Source organism: Biomphalaria glabrata, chromosome 17 (genome assembly GCF_947242115.1).
Source record: "Biomphalaria glabrata chromosome 17, xgBioGlab47.1, whole genome shotgun sequence".
Lineage (NCBI taxonomy): Eukaryota > Metazoa > Mollusca > Gastropoda > Planorbidae > Biomphalaria > Biomphalaria glabrata.
The window spans coordinates 8124788-8145431 of record NC_074727.1 but is presented as its reverse complement, the minus strand read 5'-3'; the positions used below and the strand labels follow the sequence as shown (position 1 = coordinate 8145431).

At 37.5% G+C, this 20644-nt stretch overlaps 1 protein-coding gene across 12 annotated transcripts in view; it reads left to right on the top strand.

Annotated features, from left to right (window-relative positions):
* The window catches only part of LOC106071594 (kinesin-like protein KIF13B), a 325865-nt gene that overhangs the window by 98720 nt on the left and 206501 nt on the right, over nucleotides 1–20644 (top strand). For all 12 annotated transcript variants that reach the window (XM_056015144.1, XM_056015149.1, XM_056015143.1 and 9 more), the window contains exons 3-8: nucleotides 7716–7746; nucleotides 8164–8221; nucleotides 16046–16138; nucleotides 16537–16717; nucleotides 17803–17890; nucleotides 18569–18703. In XM_056015144.1, coding sequence (XP_055871119.1) covers nucleotides 7716–7746; nucleotides 8164–8221; nucleotides 16046–16138; nucleotides 16537–16717; nucleotides 17803–17890; nucleotides 18569–18703 — 586 coding nt within the window. The remainder of the gene's footprint in view (nucleotides 1–7715; nucleotides 7747–8163; nucleotides 8222–16045; nucleotides 16139–16536; nucleotides 16718–17802; nucleotides 17891–18568; nucleotides 18704–20644) is intronic.

Genomic DNA, 20644 nt, shown 5'->3' with positions numbered 1-20644 from the left:
ATCTAAATATTCAAAGAAGTTGAATGTTCAGTTGAAATACTCGCCTACATTTGTGACTTGCTACCGGATGCTCCGCCACAGTATCTCAACAACAAACTGTACTACTTTGCAGGGTTACCAGGAGGACAATTTATACACGAAACAAAGGGGCGTAAATACACCAATTGAAGACGTCTCTCTTTCAAACTTCCAATCATTCCATTAGTGTTTTCTAGCAGCCGTCCCAGTTCTCCTCCCCTGTCATGTCTTCATCTCGTCAGCTCACAAATCACATCAACCAAAAAGAGTTTGAAAAGTCAAATAGACTTCCAGTCCTTTCCGGATATCCTCTCATTAAAATTTCCAATCGATCCAATAACGAGCACTCGTTTCTACGGCCGCGTCGCCATTGCGTGTTGCTTAGCAACGAGTCTAAAAATTAAAAGATGAAAAAGCTAAAGATTGGAAAAAAAAAAAACAACTTAAAAAAAAAAATGGTTAACTTTTTTTTTTTGCGTTTAAAAATGTAATGTTCAACCGGTGCTAGATATTGATGACATAATTAGTTATGTCTGGCCATCTCGTTTGAAGTTTCGACTGCTGAGTACTTCACGTGGAACTTAAATCTTGAACAAAATACCCAATGGCGACAGCATCCACTTGGCAAGATTTGCCACGGCGAGAAAATCGCCTGTTTGAAAGAAACATTTTTCTTTCTAGAAATGTCTGCTTATGAACTGTTTGCTATTCATGTTTGAATGAACTAGACTACATAACAGCAAGCAAACCAAGTCTTAGAATATGCTTTGTATTGTGTCAAAATGTGAGACTTCAAATGAAGGCAATTAAAGCCAATTGAAAATAATTATAACGAAAAAGAAACACTATTCAATTGTTCCCAAGCCGGTTTATCTAGATATAAATGGCTGAGATCAAAGGGTAGTGGAAGCTATTGAATTTAGTTTGAATAGACCTTGCAATTGATTAGAAACATTGAACAAAAAGAATTCTATCTTAAAAACTTCAGTAATAAACTAAGAACTTATTTCTCCAAACATCCCTCACTAGTTACAGTTCATATTTTACTATCAATTTTAGACATACTTATTATTTTTGTTAAATTGTCAAAAAGTTCTAATTGGTTTTAAGATTATAATTCTGAAAATCCTTGAAAACATTCCTCCGAATCAAGTCCAATCAAACTAAACCAACCAATGTACTGCAGTTCATTTCTGTCGTTAGCATACTGTTCAATAGACACATTCACTTTCGACATAGAACGCCTTTGAAAGTTACGTAACACAGCGCGCAGTTATCGCTATGTCTGACTTGTGGTCCTCTGTGACCACTCAGTTCCCAGACACAGGTGGGAGGGGCAGACTGGCGAGAGAAGGGGACTGTGGATGTGTGTGTGTGTGTGGGGGGGACTTTCATAACGTCAGCATACGATCGTTAACCTTCTTCATTCTATAATATATTAATCAACAAATCCGTTGCCAGGGCAACGTGAGCTCCCACCGTGAGAGTTACTCCCAAGTCTAACGATGCACAAGAAGCTTCCTTTCTCTCCCCCCCCCCTTTACCTGTTTTGCCTTGTAGTTCCATCTCTCTTTCATTCAAGTCTCATGCACATTAGCCTGACAGTTCTGTTTCTTCAAACAAACTAACGAATCTAAACAATTTAAACAAAAAAAAAAAAAAAAAAGAAAATATTCATAAAATTAATAAACCAAATTGTCGATAATTTCCCAGTGGTGCTCATACAGTTTGCAGGGGTTCATAGAGTTAGTGGAGTCTAAGCACCGAAACGGTAAATTACTCAAAGAAAAATAATGAAAAAAAAAAAATATGAACCGAATATTCGTGAACGAAATTCAAATTTGTTGATTTGTAGTTTTGACGTCTGCTGGTAATGAGCTCAGATTTGTAAGAGCGCGCGAGTGAAATCCCATGGACATGTTTGCTTAAATACTGGTAGTATGGACATTGTCCAAGGAAACGGTTTGGTCACGTTCGCAAATCTCGTTGCTTTAAAAACCAAATACTTTCCACTAGATCTCATCCTGTCTCCGCCAATGTTGATTTGAAAGTCCGAATTTATAATTAAATGATAATAAGAGAGTTTTTTTTTTTTTGCACGAGGCCATTATTTGTATAGATAACTTCTTCTTTACCAGCGTACTTCTGGTTAGCCATGAAAAGCTGAGGCATATTTTTTAAAAAAGTTTTGTTTTTACATATCAGGAGACGCAGCAGCTGAGTGGTACAGTACTTTGCTTCCGTATCGGGTATCCCGGGTTCGAATCCCGGTGAAGACTGTTTTTTTTTTTTAAATTTCGGGATCTGTAAGCGCCTCTGAGTCCAATCATCTCTAATGACATTAAGTGTTTGAGTTGGCCACATGACACCCTCGTTAATGCTTTTTGAAATTTTTGTTTCTCCTAAGTTAGCAGATGTGATCGCTATAGTTGATTTTGTCAAACGTTACAAATCTTCTCTATGCTGCCAGTACTTATTAGGTGAGTGGCTACACATAGTTTGGTATGACATCTGACCAGCCTCTGTGTGAAACCCATGGCTCTCTTTCCCCCTCCCCCCCCCCCCCGCCCCTTTTTTGTTTGTTGTAAGCTCGCACCCGTAGCAGCGTACCAGACAGGTTGTCAACATCCTCATTTTTATCTTCCCTCTCAATATTTTGTGCTCTCATTGAGGAGAGTGACGTAGCGAGCCTTCCACCGCTACCACCACCACCACCTCTCCGTTTTTTAATGTATCCTGTCATACGATAGCTTGATAGCTTGACATTGTTGTATTACGTTTTGGAAATTAACGGAACAACTTTTTTCTAAAGTCAATTTATTTATTTATTTATTTTTTTGCTACTCTTCAGATATGCATTTATGTTTGTGTCAGCATGACCTAGTTTTTTGACAGATTTAAGCAGAAATCTTTTTCATATTATTTACATCTGGAGTGTGGGGTTCCATTAGTAACACTGCGCGGTAATCAATGATTAAAAACATGGGCTGCGATGAAGTTTTGCTGTCACAATTGCTAAAAACAAGTGACCATAGATAGCTTGCACTTTTATCAGAATAATACCGTTCATGACCCTTATTCATGTTCTCCTTTTCCCAACACTATCTGGCTAAACACTCAATGTTTTGTGAACAATTTGTTTCACAATGTTGTAAGCTCTAATAATGTCCTTTGCATAAATACACAACGCTTCTTTAAGGGGATACACATTTAGTTCTGAAGAGCTTGGAGGCCGAAAGGTAAAGCTTATGGCTTTTGAACTGAGTGGTCACAAGTGGGATTCCCTGTGAAGAATGGCATTTTGCACTCGGGGAATTACCACGCGTCCACACACCAAACTCTAATTGGTACCTAACTGATTCGTTAAAGAAGTAAAAATGGTGGTTCGTCGTTGTGCTAGCCAGATGACACCCTCTTTAACCGTCGGCCCTAAAAACCTAGATGAACCTCAACTGCTGTACAAATATCGCAAGGCCTGATAGCGGCACCATTCCCCTTATAATAAATTTCTAGATAGAATTCTAGATAGAGTCCGTGAATTAGACCATCATTAGATTTATAATTTAATGTCTTCACATTTACTTAGGATTGCAATGGGATTGAATTAGTTGTCCATAAAAGCGAGCGAAACTGACTATTTAAGAATTTGAAGGTCGATCAAAATGACTTGACTTTTGACCTATCTTGAGGGAAGAGCTCATCAAGAACATTGAAATAGTTTCGGTGTAAATGAAAATCTGAAATGTCATCGGTGTAGAACTGTTGACACTAGATCTAGAGACAGTCAAGGTCTAAAACGCAAAAAAAAACAACAACAACCACCAACAACAACAAAAAAACAACAACAAACAAGCAAAAACAGACTTTATTGTATTCAGCTCTCATCTTAAGGACACCGTTGAGTCATTGCACATGTACGAGCCTGTGAGCTTTGTTACAACCTGTCTCTGTTCTTCTGCGTGTTAATACAGTCATTGTTGCGCCTGGCTACAAATAAATGATGGAATGGAAATTAAAAGCTAACTTTTAGGCCTTGTGGACTTAATGATAGGATGTCATGTGACAGGTGAAATAGCTAGCCATTCACATAATCTATCAACCGATTACAAAAAAATAATTCTTCCGAACAGAACTCCTCCTACCTTTTTCTAACTCCGCCTACTATCTAAAAATCATTTCCGTCGAAAGGTTTAATCATCTTTCTATATTTTTTTTTCTTTTTCTTTCGTCATTTATTTTCTTTATTATATTTTTTTTATTTGTTAGAAAAGCTTTTCTTTTTAAAAATCTTATTAAGGATAAAAATAGAGAATAATTCCTTTACTTGTTCCACAGGTAATATCTGGCCTTTACTTTTCACTAGACGTGACCCAGATATTACCCTTTTCTGGTTGGCTGGCGTCGGGCGGGAAACAAAGAAGCGATGTCGTCATCCATCTAGATAGAGCTCACCTTTCTCGTCATTCATTTTTTTTTTCAAACTCACACGTTCTTTGATGATGTCATTAGCAGCCAGGCGGGCTTGCTAATTACACGAGCCGGCCCCGGGTTGTCTTTGTGCCTGTGTCGTTGTACCTGTCCGCTGTCCTGGAGGTGTGTTAGTTGCCAGATAATAACCAAGGGTCGATAAACGTAATTTGATTGATGCATGATGTGAAAAATAAAGTTGCAGTTTCTGCTCTTGTCCATTCTGTGTAACAACGCATTTAATCAGTTCATTGTAATTTGTAGCATTACGAAGATGTACACATTAACACATAGTCCAGCTTTCTCCAATCTTAAACGGTTATTTTTTTGGCCTGTCCTCCAGGGGCTTGGTTCTGTATATTTGTGCCTCTGCATGTAGCCTCAGCGGCCTAGAGTCTGAATGAGCTCTACATATTCCTCAGCATACTGGGGCATGGGCATGTAGCTGGGGCACAGAGACAAAGGCACATTTCTTATTGCATAAGCTGTGACCTAGTCATGAGAGTGCTCCTCCCTAGTGCCATTAGAATATTGGAATAGCTTGCCTGAATCAGCGACGACTTAGCAGAATTGAAATCACTGATTAAAATGCATGATTATATTGACATATGGATACGCGTAGGGCGTAATAAGCTTCTTTTGAAGTAACATCAATACTATATAAAATACAAGCCTAAATGAATTGCCGTGACGCTTCCCTTCGCCAATGCTGATTTCTTGTCTTCAACTAATATAGAGCCACTTCCTTGTATCCCTATTATAATTTGTATTCCTCTCGTAAAAAGTCTATTTTGGATGCTCGAGTCATTCATTCTGCTAACCAGACCTGCCCATCTGTTGATGCCTCCATCCATAACCAAAACAGCAATACTTGTATGACGTACTCCAAATAATGCTGGTTTTATTTTTATTTATTGATCTGTACATTGTTAGAAAGTCAAATGTGCTGTAGAATTGTAGATGCAGATATAAAAAAAATGATCTTTCATATATCTGACAAAATGTAGACAATCGACACGGTTTTCATCGCTAGACAGTCAACAAATATTTGAAAGATTTAGTTGCGCTAATAGTTCTCTACTTTGTAGGCTGGCCTAAAGTATTATGTAATAAAACGTTTCATTGTATTGATTTCTATATCTCGTCAATGCCTAAGCTAGTTCAGTCTTCTGAATCCTTTTTTAACAATTCATGGAACTATAATTTTTTTTTGCAGCTATCTAATTATATGGGGCCATTGGCGCATGTTTATGGAAGCAGTGATGCGTTCTGACTACATTCTCACGGGCTACTACCCCTTATGTAATTGTAGTGCCAATTATCTCCCTCTATTTCACACGCTTTCTCTTCTGCTGGTTATTCCATTGTCATAGGGAGAAACTATTTTCTTCAAAGCTAATCTATCGGTCAAGTGATCTTTGATAATGGGTTTTAAAATTCTCCACAATATAGCTATAAAGTGAAGTTTTTGACTTATAAATGAATTACTAATGATGGATTCCACCAGTTTCCTTTATTTTCTTCTTAGTCTTTTAACATTTTGATTCTTGAAACAAGTTGATTAATTGATACAGTTTCGCAAAGTATATGGTAGATGATAAAATTGATAAACAGAAATGAAAGGAATACCTATGTACATTGTGGTTATCTTTACATGAATACAAATATCAAGTAAAATAAACCAAAGCATTTGATTGTAACTTTAAAACTACTATCATAGACCATACTTCTAATGTTTAGAAACATTACTTAAAAAAGCGATCACGCTGTTGTACAAATCTACGAAATTTTCTTTTTCATTTCTTAAGCTCCTGCGCCTTGGTGCAGAAATCTGTTCGAATACAGTTTGTATTGATTTATATGTGTTTTGATTCTCTGTTTACTGACGCAATCAAAGACTGTTTTGAACTGATATAACTCCATATAGATAACTAATAGTAAAATTTATATCAACAATTCACATCAACAACCTTAGAAGACATTGTATCTAAACTTTCTTATCCAGTTTTTTTATTGTAACATACATTTACCCGACTATACATTCATACCAAACACCATTCTACATTCACACCACACACCATTCTACATTCACACCGAACACCATTCTACATTCACACCACACACCATTCTACATTCTCACCAAAACCCATTCTACATTCACACTTCACACCATTCTAGATTCACACTACACACCATTCTACATTCTCACCAAACATTATTCTACATTCACTACAAACCCCATTCTACATTCACACCAAACACCATTCTTCATTCACACCACACACCATTCTACATTCACACCAAACACCATTCTACATTCACACCAAACCCCATTCTACATTCACACCTCACACCATTCTACATTCACACCACACACCATTCTACATTCACACCAAACCCCATTCTACATTCACACCACACACCATTCTACATTCACACCAAACACCATTCTACATTCACACCAAACACCATTCTACATTCACACCTCACACCATTCTATATTCACACCTCACACCATTCTACATTCACACCTCACACCATTCTATATTCACACCTCACACCATTCTACATTCACACCTCACACCATTCTATATTCACACCTCACACCATTCTATATTCACACCTCACACCATTCTACATTAACACCACACACCATTCTACATTCACACCAAACACCATTCTACATTCACACCACACACCATTCTACATTCACACCTCACACCATTCTACATTCACACCACACACCATTCTACATTCACACCAAACACCATTCTACATTCACACCAAACACCATTCTACATTCACACCAAACACCATTCTACATTCACACCAAACACCATTCTACATTCACACCACACACCATTCTACATTTACACCACACACTATTCTACATTTACACCACACACTATTCTACATTCACACCAAACACCATTCTACATTTACACCACACACCATTCTACATTCACACCAAACACCATTCTACATTTACACCACACACCATTCTACATTCACACCAAACACCATTCTACATTCACACCAAACACCATTCTACATTTACACCACACACCATTCTACATTTACACCACACACCATTCTACATTCACACTACACACCATTTCGACTTTAAAAATTGGACAGAGTGGGTATGGGGTTACGCAAAGAATTGGTTTAATTACACTCCCATGTAGTCTGCTGGTATACTTAAAGGTGCTCTTTTTCTCTTCTTTCAGACATGATGGTGCTGCCAGAAAATCTGCAAAGGTATTTATTTTTGTCTGTCTTTTTGTCAGTCTAGTTAGAGCTGCAGGTCCCCCGTCCATCTGCTCATGTATTTGTTCGTTTGTTGTGTGTTTATCTGTGTCATCTATTGTTTGTGTCATCTATTGTTTGTGACATCTATTGTTTGTGTCATCTATTGTTTGTGTCATTTGTTAGTTTCTGTCATTTGTTGTCACGTGCGATTTGGTTGAAACTTATTTGTAAATATTTTATATTTGTTCTTTTTGTTATTTGTGGATATTTATTTTGTTTATTTGTTAATTGTATATTATTTATTTATTTAGTACCTCATTTATTATCTTGAATATATTTTAAACTTAAAAAAAAAAACACGTACATATAGCTAATACCTTGTGGTAATAGGGTTTTGTTTATAGATCCATTCACTTTCTTCTCCAGACCTTCGCCTTTGACTACTGCTTCTGGTCCATGCTTGAGAATGATCCTAAATTTGCATGTAAGTATATCCTGGGACTCCAAGTCAACTACCGTATTTTCACACATGCACACGCCTACACCCGATACTTAGTACAAAATAAGTTTTAAAAAAAATCGTACAACTCGCACCCTTATTTACCCCGCATGTACAAAGCGTGACATGCCGTAAACACGTCACAATTGATTATCGGTGTATTAAGGATTCTCTGCCGCATCGGTACTATTCGTTTTCTTAAGGCTTAAAATAAGATGTCAAAAAGCTTTCCAATGTACATTTGACAACCACCAAGCGAACCAAAGGAAGTAGAAAGACCCACCGCTGTGTCCATAGTCTCTGTTATGTTATGTATTTGTGAGTAAAATAAATTGTGTGAATCCCGCACATTTGTAGACCCCGAACAGCTGCCAATCGTGCCGGGGGGGGGGAATTGTACAACCCGCGGGTTATATGGGCGACCATTACGGTTTATCTACGTCAGCAAAAATTAAAAAGATTGAGCGTAAAGCAAGAAAATAAAACTTCAGATTATAAGCTCCGTAAACAAATCATTTCGTTACGTTAACATTGCTGTACAAAGCCAACAGTTTGAACGTGTACAGACATGTATCAGGATGGTCTCCGGAAATCGATAGAAGTAGGAAAAAAAAAAGCTTCTTTATCTTTAAATCTTAAAGTCAATTGTTCATTTAAATTGTATTTCTTCGTGAAGGATTGAATCGACGCTAGAGACTAAAAATTGCCCTTCAGTTGGGCCACACAAGTTGTACAAGAACAAAAATGTACATTCCAACCTGCGTCATGAAAGGGGTCAAGTTTTTAGAACAAATCGAGGATTACTTGATGCTGTAAAGTTAGTTGGCGAGTGGAAATTTTTAGTTATATTCCAAACGAAGTGATGTAGACCCAGATTGGTTTTACTTCGGAAAGGAAAAATAAACTCACACCTTCTCATAAAATTTTGCTTTGTAGTCGAGTGCTTGGCTTCCGAATTTCGTGTTCAAATCTAGTGAAGACTAGAATTTCTGAACGTCTTAGGTCGCCCATTAGTCCGCCCTACTCTTAAAGGGTACAAGACAGGTCAGCCAAGTATAGGCCGTTGAAACAGGTGAGCTTTACATCATTTGGCCCCGTAGACCACAAGTTCCTTTACCTTCTCTTAAAATGCTAGATCTGCTACAATCAACCATTTGTTTTCTCTTGGGTTTATACACGTACTTTTTTTTTCTTCTATGTAGGTGACAGACAGAAAATACGGGCCAAATAATGTTTTATTTACTTTATAAACATTGTAGTTCAACTTGTTGATCCTCCTCACATTCTATACTGATTTTTTTGAGCTCTAAATTGTGTATGATTCACATAATGGATACTGAAACTATGAGCCTTTTCTTTCCACACATTTTTGCATGTAATAACTCCAGTCGGGCATATAGGATTCTCTATAACGAACAAACCAGTGATGTAGTAGCAAGGAGAACCTTTGATCCGCTACCTTCACTCGTCACCACATAAGTCTAGTACGGGGACAGAGATGGACAGATGGACTTGGTGCCAAGGAAACGTGCACAAGGAAAGAGAAAGCTCGTCACGTGGTTCAAGAGATGTGTGTGTGTGTGTGTGTGTGTTGGTAATAGGATCGGGGAGGACGGCTAACTATTTCCTTTTTGAAGGACTGCGCCATTCATTTATGTCTTCCCCCTACAGATGGCCACAGGGTACAGAATAGTTTTCTCCTGGCTTAAATGGGAGGCCCTCTCCTAACAGTCTACACACTTATCACTGCTCTCGTTGGCTAGACGTGTTGATTGCACGCTCAAGTATACAAGGTTTTAAAAGTCAAAGAGAGACCGAATAAATCGGAATTAGTTTATGGCACGAAGCGCTTTGAGACTTTTAGGCTTAAGTGCAAATCAGTAACGCTCGCACTGCCTCACAGCACATAGTCAGAGGCCCTGTGTTTGGATTTGGTTGAGGAAACTTCAAAGTCATTGTCCCTCCCATTCGATCACATCGTGTTGATGTCACTAGTGGAATTAACGTGTAGTCTTGTGTCAGCGGTTTTGTTCTCGCATTGAAATGACTTCAAGCCTAGTTAATACCTTGAGCAAAACTGAATACATTGTTTTGTAGTGCAGGAGCTCTACCCTTCATCCAATGGCTTCTGTTCACTTTTGAACTTAGAAATGACTAAACTATTACGTTTATTTGAAAAGAGTTTTAAAACTCATTATACTTGTTGGTTTCCTTGCTGAATGAGTTTACACTTGAATGAATGGAAACTAAACTTAATCAGGAAGCGGCACTTAAAGTTAAGTCAGCTCACGTTATACTAACAAACATGCATTCGATGTTTCTATTGGATGCTTTCTTAACCAAGAACAGGTTAGTACGTTGTAGAGAGCTTGAATAACAAAAGTTGACCGTTAGAAAATTATAAATTTGTCCAAAACATTCTCACTAACCTGTTCACCAACGCTAAAGATTTGCTAGCTGGCACTGTAAAATAAACTTGTGTCTAAATTTATTATTGTGATTATATAATAAATAGTTTGCAATACAATTCTTTTTTTTTTGTTTAAGCAATCATTAATGTGAGGCGGGGGAGGTGAGCTACTTGTTGAACTGCAATGTCCTTCATTGCCCTAACATCTATTGTTGCCAAAATTCAACTACAGTTAATGCTTATTAGTTGATTAACTATAGGATGATGACGATAGGACTTATCTAGTGGCTTTTATATTCCCAGCGCGCCTTTTCAAGGTGTGCGTAGTAGCCAATAGAAGTGGCGTGTAAAGTATATGACATTATTGTATCTTTTATATTTTGAGGTCCTAAGGTCTAAAGCTCAGAAGTGTTATGTCTATCCACGGTTCATGAGGCTTGGTAGTTATGAAACGATTGCTGCTTGTATGTTGACTAACTATTTATACTGTCACTAACTTGCTATCTGACCAGACTAGTTACCACAAGACATTGTCAAATGTCATTGCTACCCACTACGAATGTGTCTAGACAATGACGTCTCAAACCCAGCTACTACATACGTTTTAGCTCACTGTCACCAGTTCCTAAGGAAAACTTTTTTTCTGCACTTGAATACGTGATCTTTATATTTCCATAACTGACAACCAAGTTTCTGGGACGTCTTGTAAACATCGGGGGTCAGACTCCAGTCCGTTTTGCTAGGTTCTAGAGCGCTAAATCTACAGGACAAAACTAGCGATATTTCTCGTCCAAAGTGTGCAGTTTTGCAAATGAAGAACCACTAGTTTAGACACAATTGTCTAACGAGATAAGAACCACTGGTTTTAGATTACCATGATATCTACAGAGATTGGTACAGATGAGAACCATTGGTTTTAGATTACCATGATATCTACTCAGATTGTTACAGATGAGAACCATTGGTTTTAAATTACCATGATATCTACTGAGATTATTACAGATGAAAACCAGTGGTTTTAGATTACCATGATATCTGCTGAGATTGTTACAGTTTAAGAACCACTGGTTAAGACACCCATGTCTAATAAGATTGTTACAGATGAAGACCCACTGGTTTTTGGACATTCTCGTCTGGATGTTCGAAGGGGAATAACTACAGTTATCACTTCATTTGTGAGCCCGGTTGTCGTGGACTTGATTATGGCTATTACGACTGTTATGATACAGAAATTACAGTCTGAATTGGATGAGTTGTGGGGCGTGTCAACTACCCAGTTCCCCTCCCCCTCCCACCTCAACTCTCGCGGTCTGACTACTTGAGGACATAAAATAGAGATGGTAATGTCCTGGAACAAAGATGTGATTCTCCAGCCCTTGGCCTTCTGACCCACCACTGATTGCTTTGTCATAAAAGGGAAACTACTCATTTTTTTCTCTTGGCCTCAGATGAAGGAAATAACTGTAGCTTCTCGAGTTGCGTCAAAATTTTGTTTGGGGGTGGGGGGATGGGGGGAGAGGAGATAACGAGTCGTATGGTTAGTTTATTGGTTTGTATTAATGTTGCTTCATATTTTAAAAGGTCGATGATAGATACTTACGTCTTCTTGTAATACTTACTACTTTTCACATTTATGTTTCTTATTGTGATGTTACGGTGTCATGTCTGATACATTTATCCTATACTCTCATACCGCGTTCATCATCATCATATAGTTTTATTTTTCGAGTTTCTACTTTTTATAATGTGGTTTAAGAGAAAGCTATTCATAATCTATTTTTTTTTTATTCACATCTATCAGTTCACCCCTTGGATGGAGTCGTTTGGAAACCAAAGTTGCCTCTTCTCACTATATTAATGTCAATTAGCTGTGTATGCAACAACTCCTTGGTGTCATCTATCGTCACCTGACACTATGCTCGCACGGAAAGACCGTTTGATCTTGTAATACGACAATACAGTCTACGTATCTAGGCTTTGTCAATGCTGAGCGAGACTTCTTCAAAGCCCTTTTACAGACCTGTCCATTCTAAGTTCAGTGTAGGAAATGTTACAAGAAGAAATGATAGATTCATGATGTGTCAGGGACGGACTGTGACTGACACATACATTATAAGTTTATGACGTTTAATGAACCGCAGGCACATCAACAAAATGGCACTGGTCTTTCAAGTTATCCACCCTTTCCCCATTCAGTGAATGGTCACTCCACGGTCCTCTCAATCGTTGACGAGTGGGTGGTAGGGGGGGGTAGAGGGAGGGGGAAGAGTGTGTGCGCCAGCGCGTGCTCTCAGTGCGATGCTTTAGTTTTAACAGACCAAAGGTCCCTGGCAACTCAGACTCAAGGACTAATCCAAGCCTTGGGCAGACCAAGTGGAGCACTGCATGGGTATTTTTTTTTCTTCCCTTTTCTCTGATGTGTTTGTTAAGATAACATCTTCCTAAGCGACGAGAGGACAGAGAGGGTTAGAGTACATTCTGTGATACAAGTGTTTTAATCGAATCTGGGAAATCGACTTACGGATTCATAAAATGAAAGTATAAACAAACACAAACACACTTTAAATAGACATACTTAGTAGGGAAATCAAAATCATTATCGGTATCTAAAGCAGTGACCTAGATAGCTACTGGTCCAGACACTGGTCACTTCGTGTGGTCTAATTGATTAATTGCTTGTTTTGGAACTGCGCCGGCCGAGCTGACCGGCCGATCATCTCTCATCAATATCTATAAATAAAATAGACCCTGTCCTGTGAGTTTCAGGAACAGGCTCTGCTGTAGCGAGAGATACAATGGAAGAGTCAGTCCAGTTGTCGTACATAAAAAAATAGTCTGGACACATTGGATTGTGTTGAATCTCATTCGAAAAGATCAAATGTCTTGTACCCAGAACATGTAAGCTAAACAAATGGCTGACTTGTAAATGTGCCGATGTCGCTGCCTGATTCCATTCATTGCTGACGGCCAAATGGTGGCCAGAATGAACTTTTCTTCCCTTAAAGAAATTTCAATTGTCTTGTAGAATCCAACGTGTACTTTTTGCAATGACATTAATAAGATTTCACCTGGATGTCTTCAAAACATCCGATTACCTTTCTTAGTGCCCATTGTGGGGTAAATGTGAAACCTTCGTTTCAGATATACAGAGTCATACGTGTAAGATTAAAGAGAAGCAACTTATCTGTCACTACTACCTCTGCATGTAAGCAATGTGTTGGAAACACCATCCACCAGCAAGTGCATTTCAAAAAGTTGTTCCTACACGATTCTGTTGCTGTTCTAGCAGAAAACGAAACACAACAATAAGCTCTTCTTTAGGATCAGTTTCTTCTCTGGCTCTAAATCCTTTTTTAATTGAAGGCACCAGTCTGCGAGGCTGAGGCCATGCTGTCCTCCTGTGGCTCCCAGGTTCTGCCCAGCATCTTGAAGATTGGCATTGGTTGTTTTGATGTGTCCATCAATTCATATTTGATCCTCTTCCATTCCCCCCCTCCCCCTCTCTCTCTGTTTCCTCTCTTTCTTTTCTTTTTTTTCTTTTTCTTTTTCGATCGTGTAGGATCCTTGTGTTTATCCTCTGACCAGGTCGTTGTCCAGAGCATAAAAAAATAACAACGATAAAACTTGTCTGCTGATTTGATGAAGAGGTGTATGGAGAGAGAGAGAGAGAGAGAGAGAGGGAGAGAGAGAGAGAGTGAGTGTGTGTATGGGGAGGAGGGTGTATGAAGGACAACACAATTGATTGGGACTTAATTAAAGGCTTGGAATAACTTGTCGGCCGTGTTCCTGTCCTGCATGTAAATTCTGGTCCATCCTTCTGACAGACTGATAATAAACAAACATAGACATGCTCGTCATTTTGTATGCTTAAGAAGATAGATTTGATTCTCTCCCTTTGCCGCCGCTGTTTCTCTCCCTTTCCTAATTAGGTTACTTGTGAATTGTCTTTAACAAAATACCCAATTGTTTGTTTTTATTTATTTTGTGTGGCTCTATCAAACATCACAATGTCCAAATCTTAATAGAAGAGTCCCGCGTTTACAAGTTTTAGCAATACAGACGCTGAGCATAAAATTCGCACTAGCCTGGTGTTTAAGAAAACAAGTTGGTATTATATTTGTAAATTACATTGACCATTTCCTTTCTCTTTGACCACACTAGCTCTTGGCCTTATACTCTATGTGAAATATCTCAGGGCTGTCCTAACATCTTGAAAACATACACAAGCATGGGGCTTTAGCAAAGTCTATAGAGATAAAAAAGAAAATCATTTTTAAAAATACTTAAAAAAAAACAACAAAGCTTATATAAAGTGTAATTATATCAAATAGTTTGGTGTAATTATAGTGCCAGTTGACTTTGACCTAATAAATGTGTGGGATAGAAATATTTTTACCAATTGTTTTTGTTTAGCTCGACGCTTTCTCAATGGGCTATGATCCTATCAATCTTCTGGACCGGTAAGGGGGGAGAAAGGAAGGGGGTATCTTTGTGAATGTTTACATGATCGTTTTTTAAATGCATAAACAAATTTCACTAAGGGTTCAAGAGTCCTCAAGGATACTAATTCAAGTACGATCTCTTTCCCTTGTTCAAGATGCCTAACCAATAGATAATTAAATAATTGGTCATTTTTGTTTCCATCGATTCTTGTGTAGTCAGATAAAAGAAATAATTGAGCGAAATTTCAGCTTAATCCGAGATTTGGTGTGGGAGAAATGACGTGTACAAACTTTTTGCCATACAGACAGACAGAGTGAGTACATATAAGCTTTGTAAAAATAGACCATAATTGAGTGACCATTGGTCAATGTACATGCTAAACATAAGCGAACATTCTTAGGATTCACACCGTAACGAACACATGGATGTTGTAGCCAATGTCCATGACATAACTAGAACTAGTCTTAGCTCTAGTCACGGCCACTCAAATGGGAAGCTATTTCTCTACTGCCCAATAACCGTCACTGTAGGAAATGTTTTTCCATTAGGAAATAAACCTTCTACATGGCCACAACATTTTTTTTTTTTGTAAAAATCACACAAATTGATCTTATACTGTGCTTACGTTATTTCCAAGTTACTTTGCCAGTTGTGTAAGTTGATGTCCATATAAAAACAAAAATTAACGTGTTTTACTATTGATGGTCAAACGATACAAGTCAAAAACTTAAGTGAATTTGTTTTGTTCTAAACTAAAATGGAGTACGTACAACTTTGACAACATTGATAGAGCGATGCGCTAACAACAAGAATGTCTTGGCTTCGAGCCTCACACTGGCCGCCCATATTTATTCTTTTTTTCTATTTTAATGACAACGTAAGAATGGTTGGTTTACTCTAAGGTTTGCACTTAGTTGGATTGATTGCACAAATGGATATCATTTGGTTTGTTTCAGCTCAAGAGCTTGTGTTCAATTGCCTGGGGAGAGAGATTCTGGAGAGAGCGTTTGAAGGCTACAATGGCTGCATCTTTGCTTATGGACAGACGGGTCTGTATGATGTGGAAAAGTTAGAGTTTTATATTTAAAGTGAACAATAGATATCCACATTGTGTGGCTGGCCCTAGATAAACATGACGGTAGACAAACTAAAAATACGATCAAAACAGAATATGTTTAAATAGGACAAATAACGTGTTCAAAAACAGAACATGGCAAATAGACTTATTTTTGTTAAAATCCCATTTTTAACATAAAAATAATTATACAATATATACTTTAGGTATCTTTTAACATTTAACTAAAGGTGAATATAAAAATATATGTTCACTGGTCTTGGATAGAGCGACATTTGCATTCTCGTACAGTATTGAAGTACAGAAATATTATATCAATATTTTTTTTTCTTTCAAAAATGCATCAATCCAATGGTTCTACTCGGTTAACAGGTTCCGGCAAGTCGTATACTATGATGGGCACCCCTGAACAAAAGGGCATCATCCCCAGGCTGTGCGATGCCCTGTTTGAGAACATTGTCCAGATAACCAACTCCAGCCACTCCATTAAGATTGAGGTCTCCTACATGGAGATTTACAACGAGAAGGTGCACGATCTACTCGACCCCAAAGGGTAAGCAACTCTAGACCGTCTGCTCTTTGTCAAGTTGTATGCTTCTGCTTTTGTTCCGTTTTTCATTCGTTTCTTATTTTTATGGTATATTCTAAGCAATCAGTTTAGTATGGAAGACAAATATCAAACTGCATTTTTTGAAGATCATATTTGAAGAAAAGAAAATGTATTCTCAGTATTATGTAGTTCTACAAGCATTACATTAAGGGAGTTAACTAAGGAAATTAATTATATTTGCTGATTACGTCCCTTACAACGATAGTTTTATTAGTGGTGCATTTATATACACTTATTAAAATTGAAATATTGTTGAACCTAGAATAAATAAAATATATATCTGAGCATTAGATAAACTACGAAGTTAATTTGTAAAATTACTTTTAAAATCCGTATAATATCTGTCATGCACAATCTATAAAACTCACTGACATGCTCTCTATTGTGACATTGGGGTTGTTGTTGCTTTTTTCACAATTCCTTATCTCCCTCCTTTTTTTATTTTTTAAATGACAAAGACTTTTTTTTTTTCTTTACTTCAGAAATATATTTCCTTATATTTCCCAACTGTAGTAAGAGAAAAAATTATTGTAACTATTAATATCCAATGACTTGAGCAGACTAACTTCATTAGTGTGATTGTAGGCTTACAACAACTGAAGACCAAAATTAAAGTAGCAATGATACACAAAACATTGCACTTTGACTTACACAAAATACACGACCTTTTAAAATACACAGAAAGAAACAAAGAACATTTCTTGCTCCATAATTCATATCAACATTTGTTTTGAATTAGAGCTAGTAAAACATGACATGGGTTGTGTGAATTAGTCAGGAAAACCAATAATTTAGTCTCTAATTAACATGCATAACTATTATCACATTGATACATATAATTCATTTTTTTTTTAAAGTGGTAATGAAAAGATAGAAAATAAAAACAGCGTTCATAACATCTTGCAAGCAGACTTTTGTTTGTGTTGCCAACTCCTACTTGCACTCTGATTGGGTCACGAGTGCTGCATTATTGATGTTAAGGAAACAGTTGAGTTAATGAAAATATCTTTCTTTTGTTTTGATTCCAGATCCAAACAGAATCTGAAAGTGAGAGAACATAACATCCTGGGTCCTTATGTGGATGGCTTGTCCATGTGTGTAGTGTCATCCTTTGAGGCAAGAATTTGTTTTTTTGTTTCCTGTCCTTACCATGTTTGAGTTTAAAGAATTTAGATTTGGAACTTTATACATTACAGTCACTTTTGAGCACAAGCTGAAATTTAAAAAAGTTCATCTTCCACAATCCAAATTAAAAAAATGTTATTTACTAAAAGCTGTAACACACAATCTGAATATCTTTCTTCTAAATCTTTACATTGTCAATCAGCTGAAGGGGAAGAGATTTTATTGGGAGAAATAAAATCAGACAAATACATCAATAGTTTAGCTCAAGTCATATGGCAGAACCTAGAGAAAGAGTGGAAGAAAACAAAACAAAACATACATTTTAATTAAGGAAGAATTTTTGTAAAAAAACTCAACATATAAAGACATTCAAAATAATGATAATGATAACATTTCTAAAGTGCTGTTAACAAACATATTGCAGGCTCGTGGTGCTTTAAGAACATTACAGACAAAGAGATATAATGACAAACTAATCTACTAAAAGTTTTAAACAGATATGTCTTAATGTTCTTCTTCAATGTAGTGAAGCATGTTTGTTTATTCTTAGATTAGTGCAGAGCAAGTTTCAAACCTTTGGTCCATGCACTGAAAAAGCCAGTAAACCTAATGTCCAGCCGAATGTCCAGCTAATCTCATTTACAAAAAAAAAATGTTTTCCTCCACCAGGATATTGACAACTTGATGAGTGAGGGCAACAAGTCCAGGACAGTGGCTGCCACCAACATGAACAGTGAAAGCTCAAGGTCACATGCAGTCTTTAACATCGTGGTGACCCAGACATTGACTGACCATGCCTCAGGGGTAAGTAACTTCATCTCAGTACAGTGACTCTGGCTTATTAGTTTCATCCCTGAAGTTGTCATACACAAACACAAGGACAAACTAGTGCATGCACAAACTCAGAAACACACCCATATGTACAACATACACATGTAATACAGTAAAAAAAAACAACATATGAATAGAACTCTAAACTCTACAGATCAAACACCTAACATAAATGAAATCATTAAAATCATCTTTTTTTCTTTGATCAAAATTGAAAGTATATAGTGTAAAGCTGGCTGATCTGCTGACCTCAGGCTGATCAAGACAATAGCACCATGACAAGATGTCCATTAAATACTCATGAAATGAAGTCTTTCTCATTTTGTCTTATGTTTTCACCACAAGTTTGACCTCTGTTTCTAGAAAATTCATCTTTTTCAAATTAAACTAGAGAATATACAATAAAACTAATAATTTACTTCAGATGTATTGAAGACACATTGTCGAAATATTGCAGAGTTTTATTATAATTATTTCCCTTCACTCACTTTGTACTTTCGTTCAAAATGATAAAATACCAACTAGGATCGAAATCACACCGCCTTACTGGGCTCTGTATGGTATAGAGCCCGACATCACTTAATCAATGTCATGTTGTTTTTGAAAGTAGGAAGTTATTGACACAATCAGAATTTCGTGGTTTTGTGGCTTTGTATTTTACGTGTCAGCCAGGGACGTGTTTTATCTTGGGTGCAAAAGATCGAGATTCTAGATCTATGTTTTAGACACGCGCTCTTGCGTCCCTGGAATCAAGGGGAAGCTATATCCCTGGAATCAAGGAGAAGCTATATTGACAGCTGCTCTTGAGGCTTTCGTCATAGACTTATCTCCCCTCTTACTTTAGGTCCTACCAAAAATAAAACAACAAAAAATAACAGGATCTGTGGGGGATTATTTCAACAATTGTATGGAGTCCAAAACGAAACATTGTCGCCTAAGTTCCGACTGCGAGCGTAATCTTTTGTTTGTGCTAAGGTTTACCTGTTGGAGTTGGGGAATAATGGGAGAAGACTTTTTCTAATCCCGTTATTGACAGCTCAGGTTGTTTCCCTTTTTATATGCAAATTGATGGTTAAGGAACACATTTTTTTTTTTTTTAAATCCAGGCATCTGTAATGTGGCAGCAGCAATTCTGAGCCTGGTGACTTAAAAACCTTTGCGCTCAGCTAGTCAGAGAACTAGATTAACATCCTTACATGTGGGGGTCACTGCCACCCACCCTTTTTGTTTTCCTGTTCTTTCTCCAGGCTATGCCGAGATATTTCCAGAGATATTTCCTTTGATTCACGCGCGGACAGTGTAAAAAATCTCGTGGTGTTCAAACAGGAAGAGGGTGTCCAAGACAATTTTCTATGTTTCTTCTTTTGTTTTTTATATTTGTTATTGATTTAAAAAAAAATTATTCCAGACTTCAAAGAAATTATCTTCCTTGCCTTAACAATCAGAAATTCAGATTTCTAACACCGTCTATAACTCTATATATAGAGCTTATCTGATTTTTTTTTCTTTTTGGTTTTAAAAGGGCAATTTTATTAATAAAGAGAATGTCAGGTTCATAACATCTTGACGTCTTCCTTAGGTAACTTGCAGACATTCCCTAGCCACACCTTACTTCACTGACCCTTCCCCTGCCCACCCACGCACTCACTTGAAACATAATCAGCAATCATCGAATGACGGGTTGAATTGCTAGTACTTTCTCCCTGATTGACTTTATCTGCTGGTGCCCGCTAAGTGCTGGTGTCAGCTGGGTGCCGTTGACGTCTGCCCAGCCCCAGCAAAGGGCGGTAGAAAGGTAAAGGGAGGGGGGGGGGAGCCAGGGAGTCACCCCCACGGAGCTCAACGCAAAAGTTCGTCAATGCCACCAAGACACTTTCTTTTTGACGGAGTCATTAAGTCAACCGGAAACTTGGT